Here is a 27,474-nt window from a genome sequence, read left to right as displayed (position 1 = left end):
TTTACTAATTCATTTATTCTAAATTTTTGTATGTACGGATAGGGCATTTTAGTAGGAAGGAATGAATGAAGTATAATTATTTGATAATTTTAAAAGAAAAAAGTATTAAATAATCCAATATCAAAATCAAATCAAATCTGATTTGTTTGCTTGCTTGCGTCTCTTTCAAGTGAAGCAATCCATTGAATTACGTGATACTTGGCATAATTAATACTCTCTTCGTCCCACGTACTATGTCCACGTTGTCGTTTCTATCCATCCCATATTTCATGATATTTTCCTTTTTTGAAAAATAATTACACATTTTAATCTCATTTTAAACTTTTTAATTTTAATTAAATTAATTAGTTATCTTAATCTTAATTTATAATTATTTATATTATAGAATAGTTATTTTCACTAATATATTTTTAATTATCTACTAATAATATCCCTCATAAAATACCGTATCTATAGTATAGCAGACACAGTATGTAGAACGGAGGGAATATATTTTTAAAAATATAAAATTGTAAAATTGTATAATATCTATTCTTATTTTCTTGATTCGATTGTTATTTAAATTTATTTACTTAGTTTTTAGTAAAAGAAGTATCATGTTTTCTTTTTACTTATTTTTTTTAAAATTATATTCGATCAAATGAACACATAATTAGATGACGAAATAAATAATAAAATAAAATAAACTTATATTCTTTTATATAAAAAAAAAAAAAGAAACCAATCACAAAACATTATACTACAATAAAACACAACTAACCAAATAATTCGTATTTTAAAATAATAATAATAATAATAATAAATAAATAAATAAAAGCATATAATAATACCTACCACAAAATATGCATGAATGAGTCCACAATGACAATAATTAAATAAAGACAAAATTCTTCCATACATATTTATAAATATATATATATAGCTCCTAGTGTATTTCATATCCTTATCCTAAATAAAATGATAAATCTTCTCCTTGTGCTCATCTTTCTTGGCGCATTTTTACATCTCCACCGCAAACGTAGAGCGAGACTAAGGCCAACACGGCCGTGTCCGCCGGGTCCTAAAGGCTTCCCGATCATCGGAAACCTTTTCCAACATAGCACAGAAGCCCCGCACATCCACCTATGGCAACTCGCCAAAAAACACGGTCCCGTAATGTCCCTAAAGCTCGGTTCCATCCCCGTTGTCATCGTATCATCTCCAAAAGCCGTCGAGGAAGCTCTAAAAAAAAACGACCTCATATTTAGCAATAGACCGAAGCTCGTCGGGCAATACAAGTTGTTCTACGATGGGCTCGACGTAGCGTTTTCCCGCTACGGCGAATTATGGCGGGAACTAAGAAAACTTTGCATCGTACACCTCTTGAGCAATCGAAGAGTTCAATCGTTTAGAAACGTACGCGAGGAACAAGTGTTTAAAATGATGGAGAAATTGTCATTGAGTGCAGATTCGGGCAAAACTGTCAATTTGAACGAGGTTATGGTGTCGCTTACGAGCGCATTAATATGTCGAATCGCGTTTGGCAAGATCGGAGTCGATGGAGGATCAGAGTTCAAGAGGTTTGATAAACTTATGGTCGAATCGCAAGCCATGCAAGCCGGGTTCTTCTTCGCCGATTACTTGCCTTGGCTCGGTTGGGTTGATAGAGTCACCGGGAAGATCAGGAGGCTCAACAAGATCTTTAAGGATTTCGATGAGTTTCTCGACGAGCTCATCGAAGATCACCTAAATCCGGATAGGATTAGATCGTCGAACCCGAACATACTCGAGATTTTGATCGAGCTCAAACATGAAAAGTCGTCTCCAATCGAATTGACTTGGAATCACATCAAAGGAATACTCATGGTGAGAAAATCTATCTCGAATACATCTTTTGTTTTATAGTTAGACTAGAGATGGTTCAATACGGTATACCAAAAATATACTAATACCGTATCAAAAATCGATATAACAGACATATATGTACTGATAATTCGGTTATATACCGAATAGTCCGTATAGTATCGATATACCAATATACTAAAACCTTCGGTATAAAAACGATATTCTTAGTATATATATATCGATATATACCAAAAATATCAAAATATATACTATTACCGTACCAAAAGTTCGATATAGTATAAAATTGATATTCTTAGTGTATAGATATCTATATATACCAAAAATATCAAATTTATATACTATTACGGTACCGAAAAAGCTCGATACAGTATTATACTGTATCAAAACATTGATATTTTCGGTACTTTTTCAGTACGATATGCTCGGTACTATGGCAATTCGATATCTTTTCACCCCTAGTTAGCCCATCATATCGAGATATTTACGTTCACCGATCGTTTGCAGGACATATTCGTCGCCGGGACAGACACCGCCGCCGTGACGGTAGTTTGGGCGATGACGGCTTTAATGAAGACACCCGAGGTGATGAAGAAGCTGCAAAAGGACGTCCGGGACATAGCCGGGGAGAAAGGCTACGTGAACGAAGACGACATACCAAAACTTCTGTACCTAAAGGTCGTCATAAAAGAAACCCTTCGGTTGTACCCGCCGACGCCACTCTTACTCCCGAGAGAGACGTTGGACGAGTGCACTATACAAGGCTACGCAATCCGACCCAAGACAATGGTGCACATAAACGCGTGGTCCGTGGCAAGAGATCCCGAGTATTGGGATCGTCCTGACGAGTTCATCCCCGAGAGGTTCTTCGATACTAGCGTCGACGTAATGGGGCAAGATTATCAGGTTTTACCATTCGGGTCGGGTCGAAGGGGGTGCCCGGGAATCGTGATGGGGCTAGCGAACGTCGAGATCGTGCTCGCAAATCTCGTCTGTTCCTTTGACTGGGAATTGCCTGTCGGGGTTAGTAAAGAAGATATCGACACAGATGTTGCACCGGGGCTAACCATGCATAAGAAGAATCCCCTTCGCCTTGTGCCCAAGCCGCGCAAGTTCGACTGATCGCTGCAAAATTTAGTAGTTAACAAATTACATTGAAATATTGCGAAGAAATTAGTGAATCCAGAGACGAATTTACTGTCCAAAAGCTAAAATTCACGAACATATATTTACATAGGCTAAAGAACAAATGTCATGAATAAAAATCGGGGTGGTCCATCGACAGATGGATATTCCCAACCATACCAGAGTCAAAGAAGAGAGAGGACAAAAACCATTATTGAATTATCCGGCAGCCAAATCTACAAAAATCTTGAGAGATTCGTTAAGCAAAACACATGTAAAGAGTAAGAAATATCCATGGAAAGCAAGAAACCGAATATCAACATCATGGAAATTAGAACTAAATATTGTGTGGCCAGCATTCGCAACGCACATTATATATTTTTCAGGATGATAATGCGCGTGGAAAACTAGTGTTGTTTGGCATTTTCATCACGCTAAGCCACTGATTTTGTCGCGTTCGAAGGAAAAAAGAATGGTGTGGTGCTTCTGCATACCATATTTTTTTTCTTTCCAGTGGAGTGGTCCGAAGAAACAGCACGGGCGATGAGTGGAAATGAATGCTTCTAAATCTTGAGCCCTGAATGTATGGCAACGACGCCTCCCACAAGGTTTTCGTACTCAACCTTCTGAAATCCAGCATCGGCAATCATTCTACTAAATTTCTCCTGCAATTGCCGTTGAGAATCTTTAAAATTAAAAGGATAAACGAAAACGCACTTTCAACAGCAAAAGAACTTGCTACGTTGATGGAGCGAAAGTTCTTTTTTAAGTATTGAAATCCATATTTCAAAAGAAGATTTGTGTAAAAAAAGGTGCACTTATAATAATCTCACTCAAAGGATCTTTGTCCGCTAATATTTATAATGAATTTATTTGATCTTCGACAGTTTTTTAAACTTGGTACACAAAGTTTGTCATATTTTTGTATGGCCATGAGCATAAAAGAAGGCTATCACACGATGTCACATTTATATATTGTATATATATAAATATGTGATGTGCATGCATTGTACCTGTGGAGGGAAGCGCCGGGCACTTTCAACAAGATACTGATAAGACGGACGATCGCCTGCTACTAGTTCTCCGAGTGTCGGGATGATTGAGAATGAGTAATAATCGTACCTAAAAATTATTATACAAACTGCATAAATTAGACTATTATAAAAGATACAGCAGAGCATGAAATATTGAGACGTTCAAAATTATATAAAGCCCCAAGGAACATGCATAAGAATATATTATGCCTAATATATTCTAGAACCCATCCAACTCTTGCTACTAATATATTCAGTACTAAAGGCAGCAAAAAAAAAAAAAGAATAAGTATCAGAACTAATGTAATATTCCCCACAAAGTCAAACGATGATGGATTGAATGAACCGAAAAGGAGAATACAAAACAAAACTCCATGGGAAAATTTATTGAAGCAATGAGGTGTAGGAAGGTGGCAAGCTGTATTGTGAATTACTCCATCCGTCAACTAACAATAGACATATTTTTTTTCCATTTACGGCATCTGCGAACAATTGACACATTTCCTTATTTGGTACTATAATTTCATATAGAAGTATCAGAATATTCCTGTCAATAGACATTCATTATTAAGGGTGGACAATACAACCTATAAGTAATTTAGTCTTTACACACTTATACATTATCTACCAAATATAAATATTATTAATCCTTAATCAACATGCAAATATGGATATATTTATACTTAATCGACAGGGGAGTATTACATACAAGGCACAAAAACAATCCTCTAAAATCAAGAAAAGAAAGGAGACACCTTCACACAAATGAATTATATGTAAATCAAAAGATAATCAACAGTAGATGACATTAGGGAGTGCAAATAAGAATCATCTGTGGCAAAGATTGGAAGACAGGAATTTATTGATCGAATTCAAAGGTAAAAATATGGTCAATTAAGAGGGTGACTATGATCAGTGATTCTTATTGCAGAGGGCCACACAAAACAATATTGTCATTGAGCATAGGTTGAAACCCGAGCATCGTCAGAGGCAAGTTGTTGACGCAAGCAAACAGCAAATTGTAGGAAAAATAAGACATACACTAGTTTTTGCGGAGAACCAAGTCACTTTTGATTAATGAAAGTTGTAAAGTTCTATCATGCGTACATGCTCAAGTGCTCACAGAATGTATCACAGAGAGGCTTCGATTTAACGTAAATTCAGTAATACTTACAAATTTTTAAAGATTGGAACGTCCACATGGCTCAGTTCCAGGCAAAGAAATCTTCCGCCACTTTTAAGTACCCTTTAAGTAGATGAAAAAAAATCAAGCTATGCAGAAATGTAGTACCAATGCATACAAATACAAACAGAGAATGCACGGAATCACAAAAAGTAGTCAATATCCAACACCAAATCATAAATAACATAACTGATCGCTACGAATATTCGATTGGAAAGAAAACAGAATCCAAACAGAGATAAGAAGGCAACCTGTAAGCTTCCGCAAGAGCCTTTTCAATATGTGTTACATTCCTAATTCCAAACGCAATTGTGTAACCGTCCATTGAATTATCATCAAATTTTAATGCTTCTGCATCTCCCTCGACCCATATGAGAGATTTATCCTTCCGATAACCTGATTGCACAAATACATTAAAAATGAGACTGCTTTAGCCCCTGAGTATAAATTTTTCCATGGAAATACATTCATGCTTTTGGAAATTGTATAATTTTAACCAGAATATCAACTAACCTCTCTCCTCAGCCCTCTTTTTTCCAACTTTTAACATATGCGGATTAATATCACATACAAAGATTTTAGTTTCTTCCAGTAAGCTGTCATCTTGAACATTTCTGAGGGCTCTATCCGGAACATCGTAGATATTTTCCATTATTCTGAAAGCTACATCCCCTACAAAAGTAAAGAAGCTCTTCACTCAAGCCTATCATATCACAACAAGACACTTCAAACAGCAAGAAACACATTTGATCTTCTCTAAAGTCAAAGAATGGTAAGAGAGAATATCCAGGCTCGTTTATATAGGCTGGAGAATTTGCTAGCAATGCACAAAACTTGATCCTAAAGATTATCTTGCTCAATATCTTCTTAAAAATAAAAGGCCTTTTGCAACAAGCAAAGCTCTTTCGATGGCATGACATGTGATTCATAACCCATAACTTGTCTCAAAGTCAAATTCATTTCAACGAAAAGTTCACAAAAAGGATTAAGTAAATAACCGCTGTGAAATCTCACAATGTATATGTTCATAATCCATCTTCAATTCATAAAAAAAAAAACATCAAATTAGCCCCAAAATAAATACTAACATATCAATTTGATCATTAACAAGCCGTAAAGTTTTCCTCTAATTGACTTAATCAAATGAACATTTTCAATCGTAGGTGTAAGATGAACCCTAATTATTCCCAAAACTTCATTAACCTGTCAACCTAAAGCTCACCTGTCCCACCAGCCACATCAAGATGCTTCATCCCGGGAAATGGATTCAATTCAGATACCAATCTACAAACCATTTACAGAAGAGATCATATTAAACAAAGAAATCAACTTCCCAAAATCAAAGCCACAATGAAGCATCCACAAAAACCTAACCTATCCTTCCATAGCCTGTGCAGACCACCGCTCATCAAATCATTCATGAGATCATACTTCGATGCAACGCTCGTGAAAACATTTCCAACCATTCGACTCTTTTCATCCTCTCTAACTTCCTTAAATCCTGCGCGAAGGGGAAAAGCAAAATCCTTACAATTTTACAACGTCCTCAAACAATTATATCCTACAAAATTACATACGTAATTGCACACCAAAAACACAACAAATTGAACGCTTTTCGAAACAAATACATGAAAGCGAAACTAACCGAAACTCGTGGCATGCGAATGCAGAGGCGAACACGAACCACGCAGCGGCGACAGAAGATTACTCCTCCTCAAGCTGCGATAAACTGATCTCAAAGCCATGAAAACCCGGCAAATGCGCAGTCCCCCAACTAATTTGAATCGTAACAAACAGAAATGAAGCAGGATTGATATTCTAGAGCAATTCCCGATCGCCGTAGAACTTTCCGTCAGTATGGCTCCAAATATAAGCTTCAGAAACCGGCCACGTCGCAAATCTAGGCCCAATATAAATACGGTTGCTGATGGCGACTTGGGCCCGGACCTCATTTTGGTATGGACCCGACCCGTTTAGGATTTTTAGAAAAGACACTAGTTTACTTTACAATTTTCTAATCCATTTTATTATTTCAATTTTTCTTTCTTTTTAAATATCAAATCTAATTCTCAATTTTTATTTATTATATTATATTAAAATTTAATGTTATATTCAAAATATCACATCAATACATATTTATATCATAACAAACAATTATTTCAATTCAAAATTTTTTTATTCAAAATGAAAATAAAAAATCAAAATATTAAAAAACAGCTATACCCAACTTTAAATAAAATTTTACTAATATATATAATATATATTGTGTTTATTTTTTTCGAAAAAATCAAAATTCAAGCAAATACTTAAAAACAGTTACAGGTGTCTTTGCTTCGATTTGAATTTTGAGTTGAGATAAGATAGCAAGATTTTTGAATTTGAATAGTTGTATAATGTAATATAAATAGATGTTGATGTGATATTTTAAATATAAAATTATTTTTCAGTATAATATAAAAAATAAAAAATAAAGATTTGATTTGATATTTTTTAAAATAAATAAATAAATAAATAGTGTATTCACACCCTAAGGGTGTGTTTGTTTGGGGGATTGGATTTTGAGTTGGGATTTGAATAGTAAAAATTTTGAATTTGAATAGTAGTATGATGTGATGTAAATAGGTGTTGATGTGATGTTTTGAATGTAAAATTTATTTTTAGTATAATATAAAAAATGAAAAATAGGTGTTTGATTTGATGTTTTTGGGGGGGAAAAATGGGATGAATAGTAAGATTTTGTAAAAGTCTTACAACCGAACACACCCTAAATAAACACACCCCATATCCAACAAACATTATTACAGCTAAAATGTGAGAATTCTCTATTATTTGTGTGAAAGATTATTTTATTTAATATTAACTATTTTTAAATCTCGAATACTTTCTTGAGCATCTCCAACCCAGCACCATTAATAGCATTACTTTATTTTATTTTTTTTTATTTTTTTTAAAATTATAAATTATAAATTTAATTTTTATCTTTTAAAATTTTTAAAAAATTTATTTTAAATTATAAAAATAAAAAATTATTTAAAATAATATGAAAATTTTAATATTTAAAAAATAATAATAATAAATAAAATTACGGTTAGAATAAATTTACTGTAACACGAAGAAGGCTAACACAAACTGAACTCGGGCTCTAACATCGCTTTTTTCAAATTAAATTCTCTTACTATTCAAAATTAAACTTCAAAATTCAAATCACCAAACAAATTCTATACCTAAAATATTAGCTAAAAAAAAAAAAGAAAGTGAGTATATTTCTTTTCAGTATATCGATATATAGAAGTGACACGTGTCAACCAACGAGTGGCAGAAAACCACCTTAATTTCCATACAGCCTTTTCCTCGTATAGGATGTTCAAACCCAAAATCTGTGCAGCCAAAAGAGACACACAGAAGCTACAAACTGGTCTGAAACTTCTACTTAAACTCCCTCATTTATCACATCATCTCATCTCCATTACTTACACACAGTGGTTGAGCCACCACCATCTCGGAATCCAACCGCCGCCGCCGCCGCTACCGATACCACACGATCGGCGTTGCCGCTGCCGCTGTGCTCGGGGGAGGCTGCGGGAGGACGCAGTGTTGCTGCTGCCATTGGTGGAACTGATGCTCGACTGGATTCTCCATGCTCGATTGGCCGGTTTGATTGGCGGGGTAGTTGTCTTCAACTTCCATGGCGGCTGCTTCGTCCATTTCTTGAGTATCCATCATCTCAGAAGTATAAGGTTCGGCTGGTGTTGAATTTGATGATGTTTGTGCAGAAACGAGCGTTGAGGGAACCCATGGAACGACTGCGAGGGACCCATTGCTGGAAGCGGTGCTGTCGTCGCCGTCGTCCGGAGTAGGCTCGCGGCTTGGTGTCCAATGGTTCGGCTGGTTCGACCACAGGACTTGATCTACATGGCATACAGAAACTGGTTACTTGGTCAGAAATTATCGGGAGTTGAGACGTTGACTGTATTTTTTTTAAAAAAATGTACATATAATACATGTTTTTCATTAAGAATAGGTAATATTGCTCATAACTCCCTCGTAGTTTCGACGTAAAATCTTCTTATACTTTAAAAATTGCATGACCTCCCTTATATTTTAATAACTGTTGCATGAAATTACATAGCCATGAAATCTTCCTTGTGATGAGATGATTTTTTATCTATATTTTTTTTGCAAAGTAAAGAGGATTTACACTGAGTTTCAGAACCATAGGAGTTTCATGCAATATTTTTTTAAGTATAAGGGAGCATCATACAATTTTTAAAATAAAAGAGGGTTTACGCTAAGTTTCAAAACTACAAGGAAGTTACGGACAATTTTGTCTTAAGTATGAAAGTAGATACTTGTTTTCGTTACAAAACATCGTATCGAGGCATATCTAAATCTATTTCTTTGTTGTTACCAAAAATCTTCGACACTACAAAACACTTACAAAGCATATCTGAACTTAATAATTTCTCAAATTATTCAGCTTGTACCGAGTGTTTTATAACACATATTAAACAAGGTGGAATGAAATAACAAATGCATAAAATTAACAAACTATTTCGTACGGGTTAGACGATTACGTTCTAGTGGTGTATAGTTATCCTACTTGGTTATTTTTAACATCACTTCGAATAGTACCAACTACCATAACACACATTAAACATGTCTAATACAACATAATAAGCAAAGTAGAATGAAATGACAAATACAAAAAAGTTAACAAACTACTATTCCGAACGGGGTAGATCATTCACTTTCCGGTGGATTATAGAGTTATCCTACTTAGTTATTTCTCACATCATTAGACTTGTAACGACTACTAGAACACATTAAACATGTCCAATGCACCATATAACAAACAAGGTGGAATGCGATGTCAAATAAGTAGATGAACAAACTATCAATGTTCAATGCTCTAATAATATTGTAGAAGAAAACATGGACTATCCCAGCAATCGACAACCTATGCAATTAGTCGCTGTAAAGGCTTGAACAGAATTAAATTAAAAAACTATCAATGTCTAATGTCAATTATATCATTCAAGAACACATTGGGTATCAAGGAAATCCAAAACCTATGTCACTGCAAAGATCTCGAGTGAAATTTATTTCAATTCGCTATTAAACCAGGAGTTCATGTAGCCAATTAACAAATTAATCACATTCTGAGCAGATCAATGAACCTATTTGAAATGGCTTTATCATTCACAAGAATCCAATTAAAGCTCAAAACTCATACGGATGAATTAAAACTTACTTTTAAGCCCCGATACGAGGGAAGGATCGATGGATACAGAGAAATTGGATGGAGTCTGCAGCAATGGATTAGTGTTGTTTGGATTGAAAAGAACAATTGCCCTCTCTTCATTAACCGGTTCATCAGGTAATTCCTCGATCTTTATACCGCCAGTTGAATTAATGTCGTAGCTCTGTTCGTTGGGATGCCAATTCTCAATCTCGATCGGTATGTCGGATTCCTCCTCCTCGATTATAGGCGGTAGACCAGCATCCTGAATTCAAGCAATTCGATGAACGAACAAAAATTAAAGGACGGTCAATATATAAAATTCTAGGGCACAAAGGTAAACTCATATGACAATTTCATCACTGTGCACTTAGAATCATACAAAAAGTGATAACACAAAACTCAAATCATCCTGAATTCAAGCAATTCGAGGAACAGACTAAAAAATCACGGCTCGATGAAACAAATTTTAGCGCACAAAGGTAAACTCAGATGCCAATTTCATCACTGCGCACTTAGAATCATACAAAAAGTAATAAAACAAAACTTACCGAGCAGCATCCTGAATTCAATCAATTCGAAGAACAGACAATATATATATATATATATAATAAAAAAAAAGTTGAAGGACTAAAACGTTCAATAAATCAAATTCTAGCGCACAAAAGGTAAACTCAAATGCCGATTTCATCACTGTAAACTTAGAATCATGCAAAAATTAATAACAAAAAACTTACAGAGCAGTGTTCCAATGTAGAAAACGAATTCCATGAGATAATTTTTAAAAAATTACCAGCCGACGGATTTTCCTGGCTGGAGAAGTGAGGGGAAAGTCGGAAAAATCGTCGGTGACGTCTTCCAAGCCCTTCCTCTTCAACCTCGAAGGAAAATAATCCTCCATGGCTCTTGATTCTTAACTCTGGACAAAAACCCTAAAACTGGCGGCTTCAACAATCCTCCAACGCCAAAAAAAAAAAAATCAAAACAACAATACCCTAAATCAGCGACCAGCGGCAATGAATTAGGAATTTCGCGGATAAAATGTGGAGAAATTCGATCGTTGTTGAAAGAAAAGGACAGGAGCAGAGTCTCGTGGAAACTTCGCGAATAAACAGCACCGATTGTGTGAGCTTTCTATATGGTTCTGGATGTCTCCTGGAAATTCCAACTTCAAGGATGATCCAGACCATTGGATTTGTAGACCCTACACGCGGGCCCCACGCGATGAACGGCCTTGATCGTTTCTAGAATGGATGAAGAAAATTGAAGGACCACTTAACTTAGCCCGTCGGCGACAAAACTTAAGATAAATAGAATTTAGTACAGTTCTATTCTATTTTATTTGTCTTGTTTTAGTTTTAGGTCTTTTTTTTTTGTTTTAGTTTTAGTTTTAGTTTTAGTTTTAGGTCTTGTTTCAACGAGGGTGTGTTTGTTGGAGTGATTTTGTTGGATTTGTATTATTCTTAAAAAAAAAAAATTAAAAATATCAAATCAAATATTTATTTTTTATTTTTTATATTATATTAAAAATTAATTTTATATTCAAAACATTATATCAATTCTTATTTATATCACATCATATATTTATTCAAATACAAAATTTTTACTATTCAAATCTCAACTTAAAATCCAAACCCTCAAACAAACACACCTTGAATGGATTTCGGAATTTTGGAATAAATTTTAAATGAGTATATGTTAATTCTTTTGGTTTTAAAATAGTATATAATTAAAACATATTATTTTATTTTAAAAAATAATTAAAATAATTCTTCTTTTAAGGAATAATTTGAAAGTAAACTTGTGACCATATAGTAATAAGTAGGAATTTTATTAGCTAATCAAATTTTTATTCCTATTTTTTGTATTACATTATAAATTGATATTTTATGAATACATAATACTTATTTATATTATCAAATACTTATTCAAAACACAAATGCACCTTTAAAATTTCTTTAACCCAAATTCCTTTTAACTATTTAGATTTTGTGTTTTATAAAAATATAGTATATTTTTCCTTAGTCACAACTTAGAAGTATTTTCTTTATTATTTTTATTCGTCTTACTTAAAACTATTTTTTTTATGATAATAAAAACAATCACACTACTACTAAAATATGTTAATTTTTACATAAATTATAAATATATAATTAATATATACATAAACTATAAAATAAAATAAAAAAAAAAGAAAAACAAAAAATTTAATATCTATTTTACACATTTTCACCAGTTAATAAAATAATATTTTTTTATCATTCAATTGTGTGTTCAAATAGTTGGACGACTATTTTAATATAAATGGATGATAATTGTTGTTTTTTATTTTTTTAGAAGAAAATATTAAAAACATATATATAATAAAAAAATAAATATAAATTTGAATATAGACTTATTAATTTTCAATTGAATGCAAAAATCTAAAAATATATTTTGAATCAAAATAACAAAAGTATATTTTTTTCTTACAAAATATTATATCAAATATTATTTAAATATATCAATCAAAATCAAATGAAACAAACTTGCGATTATTTTAGACGATACAATTATTTATTTATGCATTCGTTTAATTTTTTCACGAAGTTTTAAAAATATCAGTATTATATTGGGATATAATAGAAATAAAGTAGAAATGACTAAAATAAACTTATTAGTATTGTGTGATATAAAAGTAATATCATTTGTGTAATATATTGTAAATCGTAAGGATATTTGTAATATTGGGTAGATAGTATACCAAAATAAAAAAAAAAATGATAGTTTATAATGCGAGGGAGGGAAATAATATTTTTTGTTATCTATTACTCCCTCCGTCCCAGATACCGTGTCTGCTATACCGTAGACACGGTATTTTAGGAGGGGTGTAATTAGTGTATAATTAAGATATTATCTTATAATATAAATAATTGTAAATTAAGATTAAGATAACTAATTAGTTTAATTAAAATTTAAAAAAAATAAAAAAAATTAAAGTGTGTAATCATTTTCCAACAAAAGAAAATAACATAGTATGTGGACGGACAGAAACGGCAACGTGGACATGGTATATGGGAACAGATGGAATATTATTATTATTATTATTATATGTCCTTTCATTCAAAAATATGGTTCGGCCCAGCCCTGGACTAACCCAACATAATTCGATCAATGGGCCGGACTGAGCTAGCTTGCACTTCCTCCTCACTAAATTTACAAATATTTTTTAAATGAATGTCTTTTAATATATATAATACCCCATCTGTCCCATAAACATAATCTTAATTAGGTTAAACACGAGATTTAAGAAATGTTAATATTATATTAATAATTGGTAAAATGTATGAATATAAAATTTTTTTGTCCTTGTGAATGTATTAGTGTAAAAAAATAGTGGCAATTGTATAATAAAAATAAAAAGGTAAATATAGTTTTATGGTGATATAATTATTTATGAAAATAAGTCTATTATTTTGGAATAGACAAAAATGATAAATAAGAGTGATGTATTGGAATTTAACACGTAATTGTTTAATTAGAAACTTTCTTGTATCTTATTTATAAAAATTTCAACACCACTTGAACATTCACAGTGTTCTAATTTGGGTGTCAAATTCAAATTATCATTATTAAATATGCACCATTTTAATAAAGATAAAATATTTTCTCAAAATATTATTTAAATTATAAAATCAAACTCAAATACAAACCACATAAATTTTTAATTTATTTTTTAATTTTCTTTCATCTTGTTAATTCATTTATACACTTAAAAAAAATAAAAATACTATTTTCGTCCGGACTAATTATGTCATCTTATTTGAGTATAGAGATTAAAAAACAATGATATTTAATGTAAAATAAAAAGTAAAATAAATTATTATACGGAATTTATTAAAAAACTTATAACAAATTTATTTTTTCTTTATTTTTTTTAAAAAAATTAAAAATTCACGTGTACGCCAGATGTCGTTGACCCAACGAACATGTGTCATCCGGCGAGCCATGCGGATGCCACGTAAACCTCTCCGGCAATTGGAAAAATTTTCACTTATAAGACTAGTTTACGACAAAGTTCAATTACAAGAATAAAATGATAAATGATATACGGAACTAAAAAATTAGTTTACCCTATTTTTTTTTTAATGTAAAAGAATGCCTTTTCTTTTTATAAAATTTTTAATTAAACAATATATTATTACAAAACTCAAACAAAAAGTTTTCAACCAAACTAAAAAAAAAAAAAACACACCGAAGATGTCCCAAATCAAAACAATAACAAAAGAATAGAATAAATAAAAATAATCTAGGATATGTTTAAATAGAAAGTCAATATTTAATTCAATACCAATATTATTTTAAAAAATAATTTAAAATTTTCAAAAATAATACTAAATTTAATTGATTTTAAGGGCTAGAAATATACACCTACCCTTCTGGTCACGTGCGAGACGACATGCACGTGATACACTGTAATAAATCCCGGTTATAAAACGTGGGGCCCAGCGGGTGTTACTGGGCAGTTAGAGCACTGAGCGTCCGACATAGTGTAAAATTGAAAAGCTCCAGGAATCTTGAAAACCAGATAAATTTGAACCGTGATTATATAAGATGGACGGTGTAGATTTATTTGGTTCTGAGCTCCCGGGTGTTTACAATAAATACGAAAAAACCGATAAATTAATACCACAGGTCTAAAGTCAATAAAAAAGTCAGTCAAAATTCCTTTTGAAAATCGCGTCCGGATTTTGTGTCTCCGTATAATACTTGTCTGTACTGAGAGCGTACGTATCGCCTTCTGCCACGCGCGCGTGCCCCTGCCTCTGTGAATTTACATATCTACCCTTTTATCATAATTAATTTAAAATACATATTAAAATATTTTAAAAACTACTCTTTCCGAGGTAAAAATATCTATTTTTGTCGCCGGTCACTAATATATCTATTTTCTTATTTATTTTTTAAATAATATTCTTTTTGTCCCATTATATATTATATGTTTTTGAGTAAAAATTATTTTTGGTCCTATTCAATATCATAATTATCAATTTTGGTCTCATTAAAAAAAATTATTAATTTTGGTCCCATTAAAAAAAATTATCAATTTTGGTCCCACTCAAATGAAAATTTATCAATTTTAGTCATAAAATGATTGACTGTGACTGAACACGACAGTGTTGGCTTGAACACGACCGTATTGGATGACTCAGAAGGTAATAGGGCGTCCCAGACAGCCAACACGGCTGTGTTGATTACCCTGCACTTTTGAACACGGCCGTGTTCCTCTCCTTGTTTCTACCCGTGTTCTTAACACAGCCATGTTCCTGCCCATGTTCTCAACACAATCATGTTCACGACCATGTCTTCAATATAATCATATTGTAAGTCATATTTATTATTATTTTAACTTTTTGGTTAAAATTATTTGATATATATATTTATAATTCAACAAAAATATTTTTTACAATAATTTTATAATATAAAAAATAATCAATTTTTAATATATAAAAATAATAATATATTAATATATATTTTTAATAATATTCCCTCCGTTCCACTTACCATGTTCATATTACAGTTTCTGTCTTTTCCATATCACATGTCACTTTCCTTTTTTCGGAAAATAATTACACACTATTTTTTAATTTAATTTTTTTTTAGTTTTAATTAAACTGATTTATCTTAATGTTATGATAATTATTTTCACTAATGCATTCTTAATTATCTATTATTTATACTTATTCTAAATTCTCATGTCTATAGTGACCCAGATACATGAGACGGAGGGAGTATTATTTTAAAATTTTTACTATAAATTTTTAAAAATATATATAATGATGATTATATATATTAATATATTTTTATTTTTATATATTTGAAAAATATTAAAGTTGATTATTATTTTATATCATGAAATAATTGTAAAAAATATTTTTGTTAAATTATAAATATATATACCAAATAATTTTAACCAAAAAGTGAAAATAATAATAAATATGACCTACAATATGATTATATTGAAAACATGGTCGTGAACATGACCTAGAACATGGTTGTGTTGAGAACATAGGCAGGAACATGGCCTAGAAACATGGTAGTGTTGAGAACATTGTCAGAAACATGGATAGGAACATGGCTATGTTGAAAACACGGGCAGGAACACGGCCGTGTTCAGAAGTGCAGGGTAATCAACACGGCCGTGTTGATTGCCTGGGACGCCCTGTCACCTTTTGAGTCATCCAACACGGCCGTGTTCAGTCCCAATCAACCATCTTGGGACTAAAATTGATAAATTTTCATTTGAGTGGGACCAAAATTGATAATTTTTTATAAATTTAAAAAGTTTAAAAATTATAATTCTTAAATAGTTAAAATTTATGAATAAAAATAAAGATTACGTGATATAAATAATATATTTAAATTAAGGGTGTGTTTGTTTGAGGGTTTGGATTTTGAGTTGGGATTTGAATAGTAAAAATTTTGAATTTGAATAGTTGTATGATGTGATATAAATAGGTGTTGATGTGATGTTTTGAATGTAAAATTGATTTTTACTATAATATAAAAAATAAAAAATAGGTGTTTGATTTGATATTTTTTGGGGAAAAAATTGGATGAATAGTAGAAATCTAATTAAATCCCCCAAACAAACACACCCAATAATTAAATAATTCAATTAAAAACAATAAAATTATACATTTATTGGATTTATAATTTGATTTTAATATATAAATATTTTCTAAAATGGATAAAAATAAATTATGGGTGTGTTTGTTTAGGAGATTGGATTCATGCCCTTTTTTTCTCCAAAAACATCAAATCAAACACCTATTTTTTATTTTTTATATTATACTAAAAATCAATTTTATATTCAAAACCAAAACATCATATCAAAACATATTTACGCCATTTTTTGGCGTTGCTTTATTATTTATTTTTTTAATTTTTAAAATTATAAATTTGATTTTTGAATTTAATTTTTATTTTTTAAAATTTTAAAAAATTTTATTTTAAATTATAAAAATAAAAAATTGTTTAAAAATAATATGAAAAATTGAATATTTGAAGAATAATAGTGAAAAATGGAGTAATGATTTGAGTAAAATTACTATAGTAACTAACAATTGAATATTTGGAATTAAAATTGAATAAATAAAGTTGATGGATTGGAGATAATCTACGTTGAGCATAAAGAAATAGGAGTATTATTTATTTATTTATTTTTCAGCCATGGATCATGTGGGCAGAAACATTATATTTGTAATATTTTAATATCACAATTAAAAAATTATTTACTAAGTACTAAACAGCGTGATCGTTGCTGACTAACTGATTTTTAGGAGCTCAAATCACATCGGTTAATGGTAATTCAGAAGTCTTCGCTAAACCAATATTTTTATCGATTTTTACTGCTTAAAATTTAAATCTTTTAAATATATATATATTTATATATTTATATTTTACATAATATCATTCCAAATAGGAGTATTAATTAATAAGAAACATACCAACAACCCTAAATTGAAATTTGAAAATTGACATTTACCTAAATCAAAATTAGGAATTGGAAACTGAAACCTTTTGGCCTTTTTCTTGACAAAACTAAACATCGCCGTTAAAAGCAGCCAGCATATTGCTGTAAAAATGCTGCCAATGGTTTCAGAAAATTAACCCTAAATGGTAAAAAACTAAAAAAAAAAAGTAAAAAAAAAAATTTAATGGGAAACAATCCCTTGTCCAGAGTAACCCTAATTGAAAACAAAAAGGGTAAAATCAATAATAATGAAGACCAAAACGACGCCGTTTCAGTATAGAAAAAAGGAAAGCAAAAACGACGTCGTTTGGACGGCCGATTCAGACCTTCAAGCCCTCCATCTTCTCCGGCAACAATGGCACTGTACACGACGACGGCAATGAATCGATGTGAAGCGGCGGAATTATCTGCAGGAACTGGTCGAGGCGGAATCCGGCGAACCGCGCTTCGTCTTCGTCGAGCAGCCGGAGGATCTGGTGGAAGAATCCGGCGTCGCAGGGGAGGACGATGGCGCCGTCGGCCGGAAAACCGAATTCCTCCTCAGCCTGATCGAGAAGCGCCACGAGGACCGGGAGGTTGAGGAACCGCGTCGGAACGACGAACCGGCGGCGCTCGGGGCCGACGTATACGGCGACGCATCCCGCCGGCGTTCGTACGGACGGCGGAGATGGGAAGTAACATGGCGCCGTGCGGCGGCGCGTTAGGCTTTTGGCCTTCCAACGCCTGACGACGTTTCTCAGCCGTACGATCTGCTTGATCATAATCGGACCGTTGATCGCCGAAGCCATTGATTTTTTGAGAGAGTTTGGGTTTCAGGAATGGGCGCTGTGGTGCAGAGCGTTTCAGTGTATGTGAAGTGAATTCGAAAGTGGAATTACTAAAGTACCCCTGGATGCGGATATGGTTATTGTAACCGCTTTTTACTGATTTTTCGGTTGGTATTTTTTTACTTAAAGCTGGGGCGTTATGGTCATTTCGGTAGACACGTTACTGAAAATTATTGTATACAATTATTTAATGGCTTTTATGGCATGGTTAGTGAGTGTTGGAAAAATATTACAATAATAATTTTGTTTTTATTTTATTTTTAGAAAAATTGAAAATTGAGGTGGCTTCAAATGTGGCCCAAAGAGTTACTATTTAAGTTGAATTTGGTGAAAACTTTATGGTAATATTTAATCATTTTGAATATTGAACATTGAATTTAATGCTGATATATATATATATGCTTTTAATCTTTTATTCAGATAATTTCAATTTAAAATGATTTGTATACAAATAATTTAGTTAGTAGTATCTCAGAGATTCACTAATATTTATAGGGTTTGTTTTTTTACTTTGAGTTTTTCTTTTATCTTTTTAGTATTCAAAATTTTCTTAAAATACTATTTCGTCCGTCCACATAATTTGTCCCTATTTTCTATTTTCGTTCACGTAACTTGTCATTTCTATTTTTGAAAATATAATTATACACTTTAATCGCATTTTAAATTTTAAATTTTATAATTTTATTAATTTTAATTAAACTATTTACTTATCTTAATCTTAATCTATAATTATTTTTATTAATACACTTCTTAATTACTTCTTAATTATATTTTTTCTAAATTCTCGTATCTACGGTAATACACCTATATTACATGGGACGGAGGGAGTACTAAATATTTATTTTATTATATTTAATTTATTGAAAGATATATTTTATTTTTTTATGGTCATAAAAATTTCTTTCATTTCTCTTTTTTTTTTTTTTTTTTAAAAGAAAAAACTCATGTTATTTTTAGTATTTTTTTATATAAAAAAATTCAAACCAGTGCCTAAATATTTGAATATGCATTTCAAAAAAATTATTTTCTTTAAAAATTAAAATATTTGCAATATTTTATTTTATATAATATTTTGAATATGATAAAAAAATCTGAAAGGCCCATTCTAATTCAGAACTGAGCCCATGATATTAAACCTGGGTCTGACCCGCTGTTGTGAGCCTCATTTAGGGCCATTAGTTTAGAATCACTTGGGCCTTATTCAAGTAAGTGGTTTAGATTTATTTATTTTGTGTTTACGTAGTGTATATAATGTCATAGTTGCTATATTAATAAAAAAAATTTAAAAATATATTAATAAAATTATTTACAGTATAATATAAATTATGATTAATTAAAATTAAAATAACTAATTAGTTTAGTTAAAATTATAAATTATAAAAATAGCATTAAAATATGATATAAATTGTGGGACAAGACAAAAATGAAAATTAAAAATACTACTCCATCCGTTCCAATATAATAGTTTTATTTACCATTTTTGTCCGTCCCAAAACAATAGTCTTATTTTCATAAATAACTATATCACCATAAAAACTACCCCTACTTTTTTCATTTTTATTACACAATTGTCACTACTTTTTACACTAATACACTCACAAGGGCAAAAGAGTCTTTTATCCATACTTTTTTTACCAATTATCAATATAATATTAATATTATTTAAATCTCGTGCTCAACCAAATTAAGACTATATTTATGGGATGAAGGGAGTACTTATTTATGAATCTAAATGCTATATTTATATTTACTTTTTGCATGTTAATTTTTAAATATTATTATTATATTAAAACATACAACAAATCAATAAAAAATGACAAAAATATTTGTATTAGTGTTGATAAAATGAAATTTGTACAAAAAAAATTATACGAAAAAATGTAAATATAACTATTAGAAATAGACAAAAAGATTAGGCTGTGAATTTCCTCTATGTGTTGATGACTTAATTCAACCATTAATTATGTTATTAAATAATTAATTATGATTTATATTACTCCTCTGTCCCATAATTAAATATCTTTTTTTTTTTTTTTATATAGTTTTAGAAATATTAGTATTCCTTCCGTCTCATTGAAAGGTTATCATTTTTCATTTTCGTCAATCCCAAACAAGTTTACCATTTTCTAATTTAGTAATTGTACTACCTATCTAACATAATAAGTACTCTTCCAACTTATATTATATTACACAAATGTCATTACTTATATTACACCATACTAATATAGGTATTTTCGTCTTTTTCAATAGAACTCATTATAATACTAATATTAAAAAATCTACGTGCAAATAATAAATGGCAATCTTGTATCGGGACGGATGAAGTATTATATTTGGATGTAGTATAAATAATGTAGAAATAACTAAAATAACTTTATTAGTATGTGTGATATAAAGGTAATGACATTTGTGTAATATATTGCAAGTTGTAAGAGTATTTGTAATGTTAGGTAGATAGTACACTTACTTGAAAAAAAAAGAAATAGATACTTTGCTATGAGACGAACTAAAATTAAAAAATAGATATTTTGTTATGGGACGGAAGAAATATGTAATTATATAGTTAATTATACATGGCAAAGTGCTGAATTTGACACTCTTCGTTTTCTTCTAATAAACACAGCAACGGCAACGAAAGTAATGGGATATGATTCGTACGAACATATAAAACGCAAGCGTCAACATTGTAAAAATTTCAATTCCGCATGATTCCAAATTGAAAAATGTATATATATATATATATATATATATAGAAAAGATAAATTCGATACTATTATGACCTTTACTGAAATGGTTAAACTACACTACAAAAAAAATTGAGTCACGAGTGTATTAAAGGACAAACCTCCCTACCCTACCCTAACCCCCCCACCCCCCACCCCAAACCTCGCCCCACATTTTATTTGCCACTCAACCAACAGTGTCTTCCTATAAATCAGAGCCTCTAAACCAAAGCTGAGATTCCATTTCTTCTCCTCAGCACCTCCTTCACTTACTTCTTCAATGGCGGTTTCTGCTCAAGATTGCTCGTCTTGTTCGCTACCTTCGCTGCTGTTGCTTTTCATTTCTTCGACATTGTTCGCCGTTGGATTTTACGCCGCTCCGACTCACGCCTTGGACATCGGAATTCACGCGAACGCCGGCCTGAATTTGGTACGTGACCTCTAACTAATTGACTCCATTTTCCACGGTTTTTCAGTTACTGATGGCGCGAGATTGATTTTTCGTACGTGTTTGTGAGTGAATTGCGTTTATGTTGTTTTCTTGTAGCTTAAACAGTGCAGCAGAACATGCGAATCGTCGTTCTGTGAAGGTAATTTGATGATTAGAAGTTAGAGCCCTTTATCTGTTCTTCGTTGGTTGAATTTGTTGAATTTGAGGTTATTTTTCGTAGCTATTTTGATCTTCGTTCTGTGAAGGTAAGTTGATGATTAGAACCTTCTCTGTTCTTCGTTGGCAGAATTTGTTGCATCAGAGGTTATTTTTCGTAGCCATTTCGAATCTTCGTTCTGTCAAAGCAAAGTGATGATTAGATTTAGAACCTTCTCTGTTCTTCGTTGGCTGAATTTGTTGAATTGGATATGATTTTTCGTAGTTATTTCGATTCTCAACCAAGGAATTGTCTGATCTATGGCGATTTGCAGCACCTCCATTTTTGAGATACGGAAAATACTGTGGATTGTTGTACAGCGGATGTCCTGGAGAGCAGCCGTGCGATCGATTGGACGCTTGCTGTATGCATCACGATCAGTGTATAGCCAAGATGGGAAGTAAGTTCTCTGAAAATCAACTACACATATTACATTACTGTTTCTTTTTCCGCCATTGCTGTGCCTGATTAGGACTGTTTAACTTAGACGTATTTTTGTTGCGTGTTTGTTTTAATCAACTTACGGAAAGGAATATTCTCAGTTCACAAGTTTTGCTTATTATATATTGTGGTGGTGTATTTGTACGAGTATTGTCGTTTATTCATCTAATTAATTTTAGGGTGTGTTTGGTATGGCTACAGATAAATGAAAATATTTCTCTTATTTGTTTGAGTCAGAGAAATGAAATTTGAGAAATAAATTATTTGTATTTTTTTGTTTTTATTTTTAAAAATAGAGAAAAATGATATTGTAGTATATATATTTATTTTTTTTGTACTATTTAATTTTTATAATTATTTATATTATATTATTTAGTTTTATAAAAATTATATTTAATTTATCATTCAAGTATTAATTTTTTACTATTTTTTTTTAAAAAATTTATAGTAAAATATGATCTTACAAAATTTTGTATATAATTTCTACTTTTTTGTTTTAAAAAATGTTATCAAAAATATTTTTTCATGAATTCTCACTCGCTAAAACTCTTTTTTGTTAAATTAATCATTTATTCTTGTCCGATCCAATCAATTTTATTTTACATTTCTTAATTAAATTTTATATTCTAGAATTAATTCATATTTTCTACTTATATTCTTTTTCTCTCTAATTCCATTACCTCCTCTCATTTCTATGTAATTCCGTATGTAATTCCGTATATGTACCGCACGCCCATAAGGTACATATATTACGGAATTTGGATAAACTACATTGTGCTTGTTTATTAGTGGAGTAGAATACTTTCACTGTTTCGCTACAGTAATTTACTTTATTTTGTTTATTTGTCTATTTATTTTCATTAAATAGTTTTTCATGCATCCAAAATTATGATAATTTTTTTAAATAATTTTTGTTTAATAATAATTTATTATACTAGTATTTTGGTCATTTGTCTGTTTATTATTATTAAATAGTATTTCATGTCATCCAAAACTGTGATATATATAATTTTTTTATTTAGATTGTTTAAAAAGTATTTCAATTTTTTAGGAAAAAAAAAATATCTTTTCTATCTGCTGTATATAACCCGTAAATAAAATAGATAGTGGTGAGTATTTTTAAGAATTTAGTTGGTAAATAAAAAGAATGAAGAGAAAATGTAATAAAATTAGTGATATCTATGATAAACAAGTATTGAACGAAAAATAATAATTAAATATAATAATAGAATAAATTTAACGGGATAAAGAAAAAATAAAAATAAATTTGACTAGACGGAGGAAATATTGTTTTTTTCTATTTTTTTATTTACTATAAAAGATTTTTTTTTACTTAAAAAAAAACTAGTTTTTTCTTTTTTTTATTTAATACTCCATCCGTCCCAAAACAATAATTTTATTTTCATAAATAATAGTTTCATTTTCACCGTAAAATTATCCCTATTTTTTCATTATTATTATATAATTGTCACTAAAATAATACAATTGTCACTAATTTTTACACTAATATAAATTTACCTTTAAATCTCGTGCTTTTGAGACGGATGAAGTATTAAAGATATATATTTTTTTACTCTTTTTTTTTAAAAAAAATTGTTCCGATCAAATAGGCATAATTTTAATGATTGATGGAACATATTTTTTTCATATAAATAGAAAGTAAAGATATATGATTGTATGGGTAAATGGATGCAGATGATTACTTGAGCCAAGAATGCAACAAAGCATTCCTTCATTGCGTGGAGGTGTTCAAGAAATCTGGGGAGATCTCCTTCAAGGGCAATACCTGCGATGTCGATCAAGTCGTCTCCGCCATTAACCACGCCATGCGAGCTGCCATTCTTGCCGGTAGGGTTCTTGGTAAGCCCTAAATTATACTATATGCTCTTTCTAGTTTTATTTTACTGTCTTCAATATTTAGACATGCATCTTTTTTCTTTTTCTTTTTTTTTCCTTTTTTTTTTTCTTTTAAATGTAATCAATTGTTAAGATATATGAATATGTATGTATTTGTTGCTTGTCGGAATTTGTGATTCTTTATTGTCATTTCAGTGTGTTCTGGTATAGTTTGTCGCACATGATTCACCTAATATGATAATTCGACTTGTTAACCGTTCAATTTAACTCATTTGTAGAGATAAACTCACTTAATCCGAGCTCAAGAATTATTGTTTTTATATACCAACCGAGCTCAAACTTGACTCGCAAGCCGCTCAATTAAACTCGTTAGTGATCATATATTTCTATAATTTTATATATTAATATAAAATATATATAAACTTTTATAATCAAAACAGTAGTTATAATAACATTTGAACATTTCATGTGGTTGGTTAATCTTAATTACCTAACCATTCTTCGTTTACAGAGTACATACATACACTCCATTCCTAATCTTCATTAGAGTTGGATATGTCATATGTTGAAGACGAACTAACAACCATTAGAAATCACAAACAACAAATGATCTCTCAGATCAACCAAACACACAAAACAAAATCACATCAAAACTGTGGTTTATTCTTATTCAACCAAACATGTTCCATGTGATCAGATCATCATCGATCACACTTCCAAAAACAAACTCAATCGCTCCAAATCCACATCCTCTTCTAACTAACAAATCTACTACGAACTACCTCCTAACTCACAATCAAAACAATCCAAATCCCTAACTGTGAAAAGTCGGCTAATAAAATCGCACCAGAGTTAGAACTTAGAGCTTAGAACAGAGAATAGCATAGTAATCGAACCGTGCGAGTCGTCGAACTCAAACGGGGCTGAGAAGCTGCGACAGCGACGGCTTCGGATCGGAGTTCATTCCGATGAGAATCACCATAGGTATGAAACCGTAGTGAGCGATTACCTTGGCGGTCTTCATCGCCACCATGCTCCACTCCTTCAAATCCTTCGCCGCCGATCGTGGCTCCTCGTCGTCCGCCGCCTTCGGCTTCGGCTTCGCCTTCCGCATCCTCACAAATTTATGTGTTCCCGGCGGAGGCATATTCCTTTCCCCTATAAGGCTATAACACGTGTTTCTGCTTCTGATACTGATAATGATGATTTCTGTGAACCGTCGCTGGATGGAACTGCCGTGCACCTGCGTTTATATAGTAGAGCCTCAACTGAAGCCCTAGGAGAAATATTTCTTCATTTAATTAATTAATTAATTATTTGATATACGATGGGCATGGGCTTTGTTGTGATTCGGGTTTGGGGTTTTAGTTTTTAAGTTTAAAATTGGGCCGATCTTTGTGGGCTTTTATTGGTCTTTGTCAGATTTTAGTTTTAATTGAAAAAAAATACAAAAATAATGCTTAGTTTATGTCTTTTTATTGTTGTTATTATTTTTAATTGAAAAAAATACAAAAATAATGCTTCCTTTTTTTTCATTTTAATGCAATACCTATGTTTTATTATTTTTACCTATGTTAAAATAATTGTGGATCGGAGTTGATCTAATCAAATTATTATACTGCTGATTTAATCGGATCGATATATCACATTGATAATCAAAATATATTATATTCCATCATTCCATAATTAGTCTTATTTGCGTTCGATATTAAATTTAAAGAATAAGGATATTATATTGACAATGAATAAAAAATATGAATAAAAGATATTATTGTATGTCATTTTAGTTCAGTAATTGCATCATATTCCGTAAGTGAGAAATTTTAGCAACTAACCATTTTTGTCATTTTAGGTCAGTAATTGTATCATGTTGCAAATTAGTTTCGTAAGTAAAATTTTTTAGCAATTTACTCATTCGGTGTCAAAGATGCCTATGTAACCCCATGTGGCTTGCCTGAAGAGACTTGTCCGCAACGTAAGCGACACCTAGCCGACATTTGAATTTCTATTTATTTTTTTAAAAAAAAATGAAAAATAAAACAAATAATTAAATATAAAAAAAATTAAAAAAATCCATGTGTCTGTTAGGGTCCCTGTATGGCGGACACGTGTCTTATGGCGAACCACGTGGGTGCCGCCACGTATCTCTGACACTGAACAACTAAAAATGCAAAAAATCTTAACTTACGAAACTAAATTGCGATAGACTCCGATTAATGGACTAAAAATCAGTTTAGTATATTTTTATACCCACTCGTCCATTTTGTAAAGCAATTGATCTTTGAATATTAATTATTATATCAATACAAATCAAAATTTACTTATAATAGTGAGAGAAGGATGTTCATAAAATAATAATAATAATAATAATAAAATTATACAAATATAAAGATATTTTTAATGTTAAACACATTAACTCAAAATTATGCAAAAATATATCGAACTAAATCTATTTGGCAACAAGAAGTCCAACAAATTGTGAAAGTTCTACGGCTCGAATAACACTTCTACGTCATACATATCACAGTTAATCAAATTCAGTAGATTCAGTGCACAAACATATATGTATGCAAATTATCTATTGAGGTCGTATGTATTTAGCAAGTGCAGGGCTCTTATTTGTAGAAACCCTGATAACTTATTAACTGGGTGATAAGACCGATTAATAATAAGATATATAAATAGAGTTGTGACCAAAGTCTAGACTCAGCCATCATTATGTTACCGGAGTTCCTGCACATAAGAGTCCAATACTTACTAAATACATGTAAGCCCAATAAATTAATAAATTATTTAATATAGGTTTACTAAATTAACCAAATAGTTAAATCTTATTACGGGGGGAGGGGGAGTGGGAATACGGTGAAGCAGTTAAATCTTATTGGGCCATATGAAATTGGGTCTGGGCCTATGTCAGCTCCAGCATTATTCTTGAATTTAGAAATACAAACAGTACGGGCTAGAAAGATTCGACCCAGATCCGACTTTACCGTGACGGGTTCGGATTATAGTTCAAATCAAAATTTGATTCGGATCGGAT

The 27,474-nt window shown here is 31.1% G+C and overlaps 5 protein-coding genes across 6 annotated transcripts; 2 read left to right on the top strand and 3 right to left on the bottom strand.

Annotated features, from left to right (window-relative positions):
- The first annotated feature begins 945 nt into the window (after positions 1-945).
- On the top strand, positions 946-3,160 carry LOC127239735 (cytochrome P450 83B1-like). Its single transcript, XM_051258022.1, has 2 exons — positions 946-1,845; positions 2,350-3,160. Exons 1-2 carry the CDS (start codon positions 958-960, stop codon positions 2,962-2,964), a joined length of 1,503 nt encoding a protein of 500 aa, XP_051113979.1. The 5' UTR covers positions 946-957; the 3' UTR covers positions 2,965-3,160.
- LOC127239736 (2-methoxy-6-polyprenyl-1,4-benzoquinol methylase, mitochondrial) lies at positions 2,758-7,046 on the bottom strand. Its single transcript, XM_051258023.1, has 8 exons — positions 6,830-7,046; positions 6,559-6,685; positions 6,407-6,468; positions 5,698-5,856; positions 5,436-5,580; positions 5,176-5,247; positions 3,981-4,089; positions 2,758-3,632 (listed from the first exon to the last, which is right to left on the bottom strand). Exons 1-8 carry the CDS (start codon positions 6,927-6,929, stop codon positions 3,531-3,533), a joined length of 876 nt encoding a protein of 291 aa, XP_051113980.1. The 5' UTR covers positions 6,930-7,046; the 3' UTR covers positions 2,758-3,530.
- Positions 7,047-8,427: 1,381 nt separating this feature from the next.
- Positions 8,428-11,545, bottom strand: LOC127239976 (uncharacterized). Of its 2 annotated transcripts, none has more exons than XM_051258380.1 (3): positions 11,217-11,545; positions 10,436-10,688; positions 8,428-9,110 (listed from the first exon to the last, which is right to left on the bottom strand). In XM_051258380.1, the coding sequence occupies exons 1-3, from the start codon at positions 11,322-11,324 to the stop codon at positions 8,710-8,712; spliced, it is 762 nt and encodes a 253-aa protein (XP_051114337.1). In that variant the 5' UTR covers positions 11,325-11,545; the 3' UTR covers positions 8,428-8,709. The 2 variants fall into 2 exon arrangements, with proteins under 2 accessions (XP_051114337.1, XP_051114338.1); XM_051258381.1 differs by having other exon boundaries at positions 8,428-9,092; positions 11,217-11,542.
- A 6,714-nt stretch (positions 11,546-18,259) lies between these two features.
- LOC127239582 (indole-3-acetic acid-induced protein ARG7-like) lies at positions 18,260-18,727 on the bottom strand. Its single transcript, XM_051257794.1, has one exon. The coding sequence runs from the start codon at positions 18,725-18,727 to the stop codon at positions 18,260-18,262; it is 468 nt and encodes a 155-aa protein (XP_051113751.1).
- A 2,969-nt stretch (positions 18,728-21,696) lies between these two features.
- Positions 21,697-24,689, top strand: LOC127239829 (phospholipase A2-alpha). Its single transcript, XM_051258171.1, has 4 exons — positions 21,697-21,919; positions 22,037-22,079; positions 22,411-22,536; positions 24,273-24,689. The coding sequence occupies exons 1-4, from the start codon at positions 21,770-21,772 to the stop codon at positions 24,446-24,448; spliced, it is 495 nt and encodes a 164-aa protein (XP_051114128.1). The 5' UTR covers positions 21,697-21,769; the 3' UTR covers positions 24,449-24,689.
- Positions 24,690-27,474: the final 2,785 nt, after the last annotated feature.

Source organism: Andrographis paniculata, unplaced genomic scaffold, assembly GCF_009805555.1.
Source record: "Andrographis paniculata isolate CXL003 unplaced genomic scaffold, ASM980555v1 Contig78END, whole genome shotgun sequence".
NCBI lineage: Eukaryota > Viridiplantae > Streptophyta > Magnoliopsida > Lamiales > Acanthaceae > Andrographis > Andrographis paniculata.
This window is presented reverse-complemented; position numbering and strand designations above follow the sequence as displayed.